Source organism: Metarhizium brunneum, chromosome 4, assembly GCF_013426205.1.
Source record: "Metarhizium brunneum chromosome 4, complete sequence".
Lineage (NCBI taxonomy): Eukaryota > Fungi > Ascomycota > Sordariomycetes > Hypocreales > Clavicipitaceae > Metarhizium > Metarhizium brunneum.
Genome location: NC_089425.1, coordinates 1970142 through 1982747, shown reverse-complemented (window position 1 = coordinate 1982747; position 12606 = coordinate 1970142). Strand labels below are relative to the sequence as shown.

The window sequence follows — 12606 nt, the reverse complement described above, 5'->3', positions numbered from 1 at the left end:
CATTAATCTAACTAATTGACTGTCTGGGGTTGCCTGGCTACCCTATGCCTCTTGGTGGCGCCACCAGTCACTTGAAAGGCCAATAGAAGAGTGCAAGTACAAGCAAGGGTATTGTATCGTAGTCAGAAGCATTTGGCGAACCGATTCGAGTGCCGCAACGAAAACCAATTCCATTCACTACCAACTGAAGCAGACAGGCACAGTTACTACTGCGAGCATGTTGAAAGGGCCGGGAGAAATGTTCAAGTTCTGTTCCATTTTCGGCCATCGGTTCTGCCAATCCTTGCGCATTCCTCTTTCATCATCGTTCAAGCTAGATACATATACAAAGGAGTCTACCTTTTTTCCTTGGGAAACAAAACCAGTCCGCGCAGAGCACACAATCATTTTCTCCCGGGAGCTTTCGTCCAGTCCAATCCCGCTCCTATTCCTAGAGTATGACTAGAAGACATTGGCGTTTAAAAATCGAACGAACCAGCATTGTGCTTGCAATCCTTCAACGCCGAGCTCACGTGTCTGAATAAAAAGAACTATTTTCATCACACCTATAGCCAGAAACGGTGCAAGAATCTCATCGTCTTCCCCAAGTCGACCTAAAATCGAGGCCCATTTTCCGTTCGTCGAGTCAGCAAATAATACACTGCGCTGCAGCACCTTTGCTAGTCAAAATTGACCCATCAGGGTCCATGCCATGCTGAGGTTGCAGCAGGATGCAGAGTCATGAACTGCTCATGCCAAATAAAAAAAATCCTTCTGGTATATCGAGCCTTCATGCCCATAACTGTGCAGCCGCAAATCATGAGGGTTGCCGGAAGCCCAAAACAAATAACGCCATTATTATGAATGAAGAAAAAGTGAATCAAATAGGTGCTATGCGCCGATATAGGCTGTAATTGAAGCACCAGGTCATCAACTCTCAATGTAATAAGGAGGCAAAAAGTGAAACTATGAAAATTCAAAAATATGTCGTAAGAAACAGGGGTATCAAGAGGTGAAAGACTTAGGTACTAGTAAGAAATATGTGCGTCGAGTGAAAAAAAAAGTGAATAAGACATTCATCTTGATCTGCAAGATGCGTGTTAAAAGGCACTGCCGTTCTCGGCTACAGAACAGCGTCCGCGATGGAAGATGATCCAGGTGGCTGCTCAGCCCTGAGCCGGGGTTGGCGTTTGACCTCGATCACGAGACATCCACCCAAAGAGGTCTCCTCTGGAGGGTCCTGCCCCAGAGGTAACAGGAGTCGGGGGTTCTGCATCTCGTCGAGGAGCACTCTCACGAGGTTCAAGTAGGAGGCTCTTCCGGTAGTAGGTAACTTGGACGTTTCCCTGGTCACCCTCGCGCACGCGGTTGATCTGTGCGGTAATCCAGTCCTGCATCTCAGAGACTTCCATAAGTCTGTATGGAATCTGAAAACGCTGCAGCTCGCCGATGATTTTAGCGGTACGTGTGTGTTTATCAAAGTTGACCACAGTCAGGCCGCCAGATCCGTCCTCCTCGCTATCCGTACCAAGGGACATTTGTTTGGTGGCAGGGTTACCAATGTCAACAAAGGTCAAGTCGGTCAGATACATTCCAAGAAAGGGAAGACATGGTGGCACATGGTCATGAAGCCGAGTGCGTAAGACCTTGTTGTTCTGCGCGGGCTCCACAATCCCTTGCAAATGCCGAAGCATCTCCTTTCGCTTGGTAGATACGGCATCCCATGTTTTGCGCAGTCGGCTAATTGTACTGCTATTCAGGGTGCAAATAATAGCCATGAGGCCATCGTAGTTATGAAGTTCAAGACACTGGTGGGCTATCTTGATCCACTGCTTTATAATTGCGGCGCGCTTCTTGATTTCAGAGTGCTGAAGAATGGTTTCAGCAACAAGATTAGAAAGATCCGTTGACAAAGCCGACATAGCCTTCACATTTGGGGCATCAACGCCACCCTTCTTCATCCACTGTGATGACAGTAGCTCTTCCGGCAAAATGGAGCAAAAGATGCTCATTTGTTTGATCGTCAGTTGTCGCGCAACCTCAAGAGGATCGAGGTCAAGCAGACTTGGCCCACTGCCCCCAGTTCGAAAAGCAGTGAGCAGGTGTTGTTGGCTCTTAGAGATTGCAGGGTGAGGAAGAGGAGTATCTGCAGGCACATACTGCGCAATACATGTGTTGGTCTTGCCCATCGATGATACAAGCCGGGGGACGAGGGAGCCTTCTCCAGAGACCCTCTTGGCCAGTTCTAGTAGCCGGCGCCCAGCAGATAAAAGAACAGAAGTAAGCTTCAACTCGGCAAAAGGGATAATTAATTTCAAAGCCTCTCGATCAGTTTGGTCTCGCCAATGTGACTCAAGCCACCCCTTGAACGCGTTGTAGACCCTGAGTCTGACTGGACCAGCCATGTGAGGGAACTCGCCAACGTAGTCAAACCGTTCGACCAAAGCCTCCGTGAGCTTTATTGGCGTGCAGAATAAACGGAAAGTGAGAAAGAAGGTCGACACAAAAGTGGCGTCTGGTGTGGATTCGTGCGTTGTCAAGCGCTCAACCAGAGCTGGAAGTGAGCCGCCGGTCACTTGGCCCTCTTTGTTAAACATAAGCTCATGAGCAAAAGTCTTCTCCAAGAGCCTCGTTTCCACATCATCATGTTCGTCCGTTTGTGATAAGCTTCCCGTGGCACTCATATCTGACATGGACGGCTGATTACGAGGTGCTAGGAGGTGGTCCGGAGTCGTTGCACGAGTAGAAGTCTGTGATGCAACGCTCGCCTCCGAATCCCTGCTGAGATACGTACCGCTGCTTCCCGCGCTTGAGGCAATTAGGGTGTCAAAACGAGCTGCATGCTGTTCCTGTTCTATCCTCGAAGTGTCAATACCCGACTCGCTCTGTTCAAAATGGTTTGGTGCATTGGCGGATTTGAGTGGCGTCGGCAATGCTGGACGAATCGATGAGACTGAAGAAGCAACGCTGGAAGCATTGTCGTCGTGTATGGAAGAAGGTCGGGAAGAAATAGGAGAGCTGCATTGGCGAACTATGTTCTCAGGAATGCTGAGACGGGGAACTCGTGGAAGCGGTTTGTCAGTGGCGGCAGGAGCAACAAGTCGTCGTGGTGCTACAACAGACAATTCGCAGGTCTGAAATGATTCGGCAGCGCTGCTAACCGCGTCTGATCGTTCGGCAACCGAAGGTGTTCTAGCTCGTTCTTCTGCAATATCGAGGATGCTCAAATCAATACCCAGAGAAAAGCCTTCAAGCTCAAATTCAAAGTCTCCAACGCGTTCAATAGCGGCCTTCGTTTTAGCAACACATTCACCAGCCACTCTGACACAACCAGTGGCAGCCATAAGCAAGATTCCATTGTCTTGTGGCATGATCAAATCCGCACCTTCTGTCGCAGCGTTGGCCAGCGTATCTCGTGCTGAAATGACAAGAATCTGGATACGCTCAAACATAGCCATGCGAGCCTTGCTCAGAGAGGCCACACTGGAGTTGTTATAGGCACATACATGATCCATCACAGCAAGTAGTTCCCCGCCCGAAGTAGCCGACTGCTTGATGGCGAATGATAACTCTGGTCGTGATTGTGACTGTAGGTGTAGTCTGCCGATGAACGAACCAAGGTGTGAGAGAAATTTGTCATGACTGCGGCTGAGGCGTTCGGATACCAGATGGTGTGGTCGGGATGAAGGGGATGGCCCAGCAAGTGAAACTCTGTGCGCCATTCCTGCAGACAGGCGGTGGCTCTGCAAGCTGCCTTGTGGATTTCCGCTTTGGCCAGAGCTCGTCAAAGGACTGTAGTTGGTTTGTGCGCTGAGAGACGACATGCGCCGAGCCCAGGGCCCGAGCGAGTCGCAGCCGCCTTCAGCGGAATCTGGCGTCGCCAAACTCGTGACACTGTTGCCCTTGTCAGTCGTCGAGGCACGTGAGCCTGTTTCACTGGAAGCATTGTTCAACTTCTGGTCCTCAAAATGGGTTCGATCTGCCGGCGGTGTTGGCGGTATGAATGATTCTTCAGCAACAGTTGCCATGACAGTAACTGATGCCGGTACACGGGACCGTCTATCCTCCTCCAGTGCATCAAGAAATCGGACACCCTTCGTCACAATTTTGAAAGCTCGCAGAATCATTTCGTCAATAATATCATTAGCATCCTCGGGAGGATACAGAGTTCCATTTTGGCTCTCCTGTAACCGTTTGGCCGTTTTAACCAATGATGACAATTCGGACAATAATGACTTGCGTCCTTTGCGCAAGGTGTCGCTCCGTTGCACGACACTTGACTCTCTATTCAAACAGCCAGTTCGTTCCTAGATAGCCTCGTTAGTAAAGCGAGAAATTTTCGAAAAGGGGCTCCTCTCAAGGAGCAATCCAGTGTCACACCAAAACGGCCATAGCTTTAGACACGTACCAGGAGGAACCGCACACCGGCAATGATTCCCTTCATAAACTCTTGATTCCGAAACATTTCGCTATCGTTGATCGAGGTGCTTCGAAGCAAATCCCAGAAATTGAGAAGCGCCTTGAGCAGATTTCGCATGTCCTCCGGCTCATAGGCTTCGCAGTAGTTAGTTGGCAGCCACCCCCTTGCGCCAGATGCCAGTAACGTTCCATCCGCCCATCCATTGGTGTGAACTGAGTGTACCAAGACAACATCTCCTTCATCCAAGGGGAGAGTCACGCTCGAGTCTGATACAGCATAGCTTGGATGGAAGGGATAAAAGGCCCTCAAAAAATTGTGAAAAATTGGCGCGCCAGTAGGCTCTGGAGACAGATCCTCCTGGGAGCCATTCGGAGTGGTTGGGGGAGTCATGTCGCTGTGCGAGTAAAGTGTGCCGTGTTGATGTGATTCATACGATCCATGGGGCATCTGTTCCGCGTTATAATACAGCGCCAGTTCATGAGCCATGTGAGTATTGGCTCCTAAAGAGCGCCCACTCAGCATTGTGGCAGTATAAGCTGTGCGGTGAGTTCCGAGAGCATAAAGCTCTGGCAACCGTGCCGTCCAAGATTGCGCGGTATCTGGAAGAACGTTGCTCACGACCCGTTATCCGAGATGAGGTAGCCTGCTACGTACCCAAGGCACGCGAGCCATGTATCGACGACAATCAAAACGATCAATCGGCAGCAGGTAAAGTCCGTATCTGGTCACTGGTTGAAGATGTCGCAACAGTGTACTGTTCGAACCTGGATATAAGCCAGAGTAGCAGCCCAGTCGAAGATTGGTCTGGGCAGACGATGATGATTGAACTCTAGGTTGAGGTTTTCTAAGCTGAATTAGACATGCAGCATTAGCAAACGTACAAGGCGCGCCTGGAATGTTGTGGCAAGAGACGTGAGGCCGCGTCTGGAATGAGGGCAAGCGGAGGCAATCCGTGGTATGCAGTGGAATGTAAAACGCCATGCTACAACCCGACACTCCGGGCGGCTCAAGGATGTTTCGGCTCTGATCCGGAGTCGCGGTTATGAAACTACCGGCGGGTATGCCAAAAAGATTGAAGGGTAACATATACATGCAAAGTATGTATATATATATTTGTATGTACCGGCGCCATTGGGAATAATAAAAGAGGGCCAAGTGGTGAGGTGGTGAAAGTGGTGTTTGTTGTTCGACTTACCTACCTGGTCCTTGGCAGGATCGCGTTTGAGAAATTTGGCCAAAAAAAATTGTCTTCTGTCGTATGCCGGGTTGACGAAAAAAAAAATCAACTCTCTCAAGACAGAATATGCCAAGTAAAGGAGGAATTGGCACTCGGCAAAGCACAACTTCGGGTCAACTTGTCGTGACAGAGCAGGAAAGAGAAGTCTGGATCGAGAGCTGACGAGCAAGGCAGCTTAGGAGCAGGGGCGACGACGGTACGGAGGTACCAGGCGGGATCAACACAAGACCCTTCTCGCCTGTTTTGGCGGGTCGTGGGGGGGAGCAATTAGCCTGGTTGCTGGTTGCAAGGGAGAAGCCAAGCCGATGGACTGGATGATAGAGAGAGAGTCTGGTATGGAACCTGACTCTAGAGCCAGGGTCACCGCCGTTCAATGTTGCGTCAGCGTCGAGCATCCAATGTCAAAGTGTCAAGTGTCAGGTGTCAAGAGTGTCAAGCGTTTCAAGTCGTGTACTTGCAGGCAAAAATGGAAACGGCCAGCCCAAGAGCAGAAGATGCGAGAAGGGACATCTGGATTTGAAACGGCCCATCTATTGTCTGTGTCTCTCAGGAGGGAAGGGAAGGAACCGGACTGTCAACGTCCAAGCAAAAGTTCGAAACACACACAGACATTGACGGTACAACAGACAGACAGGAGGAGGAATAGTTGGTGGATTGATGGCACCGAGGGAATGCCAGGGGAATGCCACAGCCATCTGGCCGCGCCGGTACAATGCCGACATGTAGCCCCGCACCTGCAGGCGCCGCGCCTTCCAGGGTGTCTATACCTACTCCCTGGCGGCGTATTGAGTGCATGCATGTGCCGCAGGTTTGTACTCTTGGGTCCAAGCACCTGGAGGTCGGTACTTTGCTTCCAGGTACCAAGGTCCGAACTGCTTGGTGGCGCACAACGCCTCAGGCCCGACCGTCTGGGGATCAGTGATGGCAACAAGTTTTGGCTCGTGCTAGTGCCTGGTGCCTGTTTCTCTCCACGACAAAAATTTCGAATCTTCCAGTCTCCAGTCCACAGCCAACAGCCACCACCGCCATCGGGAGTGTCTCCAGTGACCCCGTCTGGTGGCAGCCAGCACTGGTGGCCAGCCCTTTCTGCTCGTTGCCTTGCTCGTCGCGAGTGCGCTACGCATGCATGCACGTTGCGGAACGGACTCCGTTGATCCTTAGGGCCGTGTGGAGACGACGCCGGCAGAGTCCCGATGGGAAGACGAAGCTTGGTCTCCTTGGAGCTAATATCCAACTGCTCTTAGTGCCATGTATGACCCGACCGTGTGTGTCTGCAGTGCGGCGCGTCGGCGCACCTCTTGGCCTCTTGGCTACTTTTGTGCCTTCTTGGGCGTGGCGGCTGGGGTTCCCAAGCCATGACGAACTTTGCTTGGCCATGTCCACACCCCTGCCGAGAACTCCCCTTACTCCGCTTGTTGGAAATACCCAGGGCGACGACGGCCCAAGCCAGGGGGAAGGGATTGACCAAGTGGTAGCATGGGCAGTGGACATCCATCCCCTGGCCTGGTCAAATGGTCTGCTCTACTAGTCACTCACTTGGTGTCTTTTCAAGTCCACGACCATCCCACGTTATCCCGCGTTTCTCCCGTTGTCTTTTCTGATATTTATACGCACAAGATTTGCTCCGTGCGAAAGCACGTATGGGGGGTTATGGACGTGAAAGAGGGGGGAGCGCAATACTAGTCGACGAATTTCAACGTCTTGTTCTGAAAACGAACTTGACGCGCCAGGCCGCCATCAGTCGCCTCCTTAACTCGTCCCGGCTGTCAGGTGGCACGCGACAACCATCTTTGTTTCTACGACGCCAACCGTCGCGGAAGCGCGCGGATACCTACTGACCCGTGTGTGAAAGTCAAAGCAACGTTTCGATACACAAATCACCAATGCCCGACAAAAGGCTCGTAGCTCATGTCATCACACGGCAAGATCAATTCGGGTTGGGTTTCTGGGGTCGTTGATGGTAGCAGAGGGCCAAAAGGCCGGTCGGCCGCTCAACGCATGGATAATTGTACATACGTATGTATGTATGATGGAGCAGCAGCACCACCAACATGGTCAGGGAGACGAACTCTTCAGTGGGCCTTCGAGTAACGCCCAGGTTGTCAGGTCAGGGAACAAGGAACCAAGGACGTGTTCAGAGTTTGATAGCGTAGGCACAGGGTTTTGCCAGCGGCGCTATCATCGATCGACCCATTTCAATTTGGCACATGTTCGTGCAGTATATGCACCATAAACGTTGCACAAAATGTTATTGTACAATGAACATTGCTAACATGAGCATCTGCAGACGGCCTGGTCCATATCATGATTCATGTTACGAGGATAATGTGTGAAGAAAAGCCCAATTCATTGACGACTCATCAAGCATCCTGTTTATTCACCTTCTGCCCTTTTGATTTCATTCCTGGTTACAACATGTGCCGCGCACACACTCAGTCGCACTGCAAACAAATCTACGCCAGCAAGACGAGCTCAGGGTGGGAGAGCGGACATGCTGTCGTCGTTTCGCCGGCAGGCGGCGCATGAAAAGTCAGTTGATTGAGATACTGGTGTATCTGCAGAGTACGAAGCGCTATATTCTGTTCACACTCTTTTCCTCCTTCGTTTCTATATTGTAGTACAACATTATGAAACGAGCCTCAGCCTTGGCTATGATGCCACTAAAAGGCTAAAGTAGTGTTGGCTAGCTCCAACGAATCATGGAACCAACCCATCAGGCCTCTTGGACCAGGGCCGGCCGGTTCGACCGTTGACCATAGCTTCTGGCGCGTCGATTTCAAGTCTGGAGGACGAACTGCCGTGGTTACAATGCCCCATACAGGAAATAAAGGCTATAATATCACTCCTGGTCGGGGCCGACCGTCGGACAGGCGGACAGGGAGTAAGATGGTGCTATGAAGAGGCCAAACGCCCGAGTTCGTAGTACGGAATGCTCCGGAGTAATATTCAACATATGTACGGAGTACCTACCTAGGTACTACATACAATCCTCCGTACCATTCTTCCGAATGTAATACAGGCTGCGGGTGACGGGATGCAATGTGCATGTGGTATCACCGTGTCAGAACCCCGATACTAGCAGATGCGTGGTTGAGCAAAGAACTGCACGCAAAGTGTTTCATCCCAACTTGTCAGATCGCGTGGGCCAACAGATGCATAATTACGTCTATTCCGTCGCACCAAATATCATCTACGGAGAACCCAGCAATGCATTCGGGGGGGCAGCGGGTGCTGGTGCTGACTAAGCTACCATGAACATTGGATCGCGGTATTGCCCTTGGTCAGCGTAACGACAAGACAGAAAAAAAATAATGCAGTAAATAGATTAAAAAGCAGTAACAAGACACCAAAAACAAGGTTGGTTTACGATTCTTTCTACACACAAACATACATACATCTCTCACATACGTACTACTACTACAACAATATCCGCGATATATTGTACATGCACCTAGTACCCGTTTGGCTGGGAGCTGTACTCCGTACTCCATACGTACATATGTATGTACCATCTACGGTCCGACGTCCACACACTCTCATCACACTCCATGCAAGTCCAAACTGGTGGCTTGCCGGCAGATAACGTTGGCCATGACGGGTCACCCGTGCATGGAGGCGGCTGCAGCCAAGTTTGGTGCGGCTTAAACAGGCATGGAACCGACGCAATCATCATTGGCCTCGGGAGCTGGTCATGTCCACTTGGAGCTCGTTTTCCGTTGGGTTCGGAACCTGAGGCGAGAAATTGCAAGTCTCGGAACCAAGCTAAACCTGGCACTCCGAGTGCATAGCTCCTGCTCGATGCGTTGCCAAATCAAGCAACCACATGCAGGCGCACAGACGACAAGAAGGCAGGACGTGGGATGAATCCAATCAATGAGACAGAGTTTATGTACAACATGAAAATTTCATTACACACATGGCCCTGGCAGAAACGAGTGACTACTTATGTATGTACTCATGTATCAGCCATGGAAGCCCAGGATAGGCTCATTCGCTTGTCTTCCATGCCATGTGTGGAGTAGAACATTTATCATCAGCTTTGGGATCTACATGTGCCTTGCAGATTGACGAAACGCCTCGACAGGCCCACAGCACCTTGTGCCACGGAGCAAACACATGCATCTCCATACTTTACGTATGTACTTAAGTACCTTTCAAGGTAGTGCAACTGTTGCATCACATTGCACAATTTGGTTCGAATTGTATCTCCGCCGGCGCAGAACACCGCTAGCCCACGAGTAATAGTAAAAATATGTATGTATGTGCCATGTCTTGAACATCTCTCCGATCCGCCGTGTAGCCAGGCTATTTCGCCCGCGCTGCTCTGTGAGATGTGATGGCGCCAAGAGCAGAAAAGCCAAGAGAACGAGCGGTCCGCCCCTGGGCTCCAATGCGGCGTCGGGCCCCAGATAATTGAGAGGAGGTATGTATTACTAGTAGTAGTAGTGGTAGTACTGTACATACTCCGTACCTGTAGTATTATTAGTATTATTCCATGGAAAAAAGAATATGGGATAGAAACAACGAATTGGGCGGGGCTGTCGGCCCCCTGTCAAATGTTAGTATCAGCCATCACCAGCCATCACCAGCCAACGGCCACTGAACAAGTCAAGGCGTCGTCTGGTAATTGAACCGGAGCCGGGGTGCTCCATGTTGTTTGTCGTGGCTTTTCCTTGTCTTTTGGCACCATGTATGTATGTGCATACATGTGTGTACCTACGTAGGTACATACTTACCTACAACAAGTACTTAAGTACTTAAAGGTAGGTGGTAGGTACCTACCTACCTAGGTAGGTAGGTACTTTATGTAATGTACGTCACATTGCCCGCGCATGCAGTCCCAACACGGGAATACTAGCACCAACAGAGTGGCATTTGATTCGACTCATCAGCTGCCAGGAAGCCAGCATGCACCGTGGGGGAAAGGGACTGTATCGAGTACCGAGCTGATCAAAGTCAAAAATAAATAACAAATAAATACTCCGTACACCAAACTGCATGACAAGCCATGTGTCACTGGTGTTCCACTTGCAGTCAAAAGCCCAACCGTCTCGTTTTGGGGCTCGCACGGTCACAGTCGTCAATTTCCACTTCCACCAGACCCTTCTTCACTTTGCCAAAAACGCAACCGACACCTGGCCAATTCTTTTTTTTTTTCCCTTGGTCTACAGCCTGATTGTCACCGGTGACTTCTTTCGTCTGATTGCAAGACATTGGAGTACCCACCTCGTCCCACCAACGTGGCCTGCCCTTGTCTGGGAGGGAGTCTTGATATGTGTGTACCTCCTGGTCGAGTATTGTACGTATGTATGTATACTACGAGTAGTTATTAGTGGCAGTCGTCAAGTTTCGTCCTTTTCAAGCCAAGGGGGCCAAGGGGGACGGACGGCCTTGCCCTCGAGTAGCCTACAGTACCATGTATATCATATCAGTATATTGCATTCCTAGAGTCATCGGATCCAAAGCCTTACACATCGTGAGGATCAATACTTGCCCCTTGCCATGCCGTTTCAAGGGCAGACTCGTTAGTACTCCCCGCAGTCTCACGTCTTTCCCTTTCATGCTGCCCTTGCCCAAAGCCATGTTTTGTTTCGCGCCTGCGCCCCTGAGCACGATTTCCATGGATGAGCGCGCGGGGTCGTATGCATCCATGTACAATGTTAGTATCTGGATAGTACCTAGCAGTAGATGCTGAGGATGATTGAACCTCGGTGTACAGGGTAGTCAGTTGTGCTACGGAAAGTTGCTGACTGCGCATAGCCAAGGCAATGATACAAATCGTACAGAGCTGAATAATACTCATACAATAATACGTATGTACTCCGTAGTTGCGGATATGTGCTCCATGTGACTGCACATGCATACATTTGGATGCTGAGAACCGCACACATGGCTAACGTGTCCAGCGTTCGACCTCGGGCGCTAAACCTGAACGACGTTTGATAAGTATTTTCTTGTTTCTTTTTCTTCCCAGCACCCCGTCTCTGCTACATACAAGACCAGTTGACTCTTGGAGCGAGTTCGGAACCACCGAGACCTAGGTTATCAGGCGCCAGTCTTCGTACATGCAGTGACGAGTTGCGCCACCGAATAGTACACGAAAACATTCGATATGGCACATTGTCCCGGAGCAAGGATGGGACTGCCGCTGTGCCTGAATGGCGTGCTGCGACGGCATGTTGTGTACGGAGTATTGGACCTGTGTATGCCGGATCCACCACAGTCATTACTACCATCACCATCACCATCGTCATCCGCATCTGCGTCCCGCGTATCATCACATCCTAAAGCGCGCAAGATGCCTCGCTGCCCTAGTGCCTAGCGCCAGAGCCTAACCTCATACCGTAATTGCATGCTTGTGATGCACATGTCTTCACACCAGAAGCTGTTGTCGCACAGATTTGGGCCAATTCCAGCTTCCTATGCGTCTTCATGTTGTATCTCGGTCTGCAAGGTCCATCCGACACTGGACAAGCATTCGCCACCACACTTAAAATGTTGCATTTGACGTCCTACCATGGCAAGGGGGAAAAACCCGGACTGCGTGGGCCATCCAACCGTGATGAGCATACATAGATTGTACGCCGTTGATGCTGGTCGCTGCACGGCCCTGCTATAGTAGTAGTCAGAAATTACCGCTCCGTAATACGGGGTACAAGTGGTCTCTTTTACTTTTGCCCGCACCTGTCATGTCTTGTAGGGATGAACTCGTCACATTGCAGGGCCACCGTGCCGGTATTACTACTAGTAGTACTGCTACTAGGAGTGGGAACATTAGAATATTGGAAATTTCAGATGTTGGGCAATTGGATCCGCGTCTCGCCGTTCAACGGGACGGGCCAAGAGCCACAAGCGTGGTGATTGGGGACGGCAGCGCCTTCCGCGTTCCGCTATTTGCTGGCCCGTCTTCAACCCCGACCCAGCAGGGAAAGAGCAGCCGCTGACCGATGCGTGGTTGCTGTCGTCTCTT

General features: G+C 50.7%; 1 protein-coding gene across 1 annotated transcript; it reads right to left on the bottom strand.

Annotated features, from left to right (window-relative positions):
- Positions 1–1145: 1145 nt before the first annotated feature.
- Positions 1146–4921, bottom strand: CDC25_0 (Cell division control protein 25; the record flags this gene model as incomplete). Its single annotated transcript, XM_014690320.1, has 2 exons — positions 1146–4286; positions 4388–4921. The coding sequence occupies 2 exons, from the start codon at positions 4919–4921 to the stop codon at positions 1146–1148; spliced, it is 3675 nt and encodes a 1224-aa protein (XP_014545806.1).
- Between the last annotated feature and the right edge of the window lie 7685 nt (positions 4922–12606).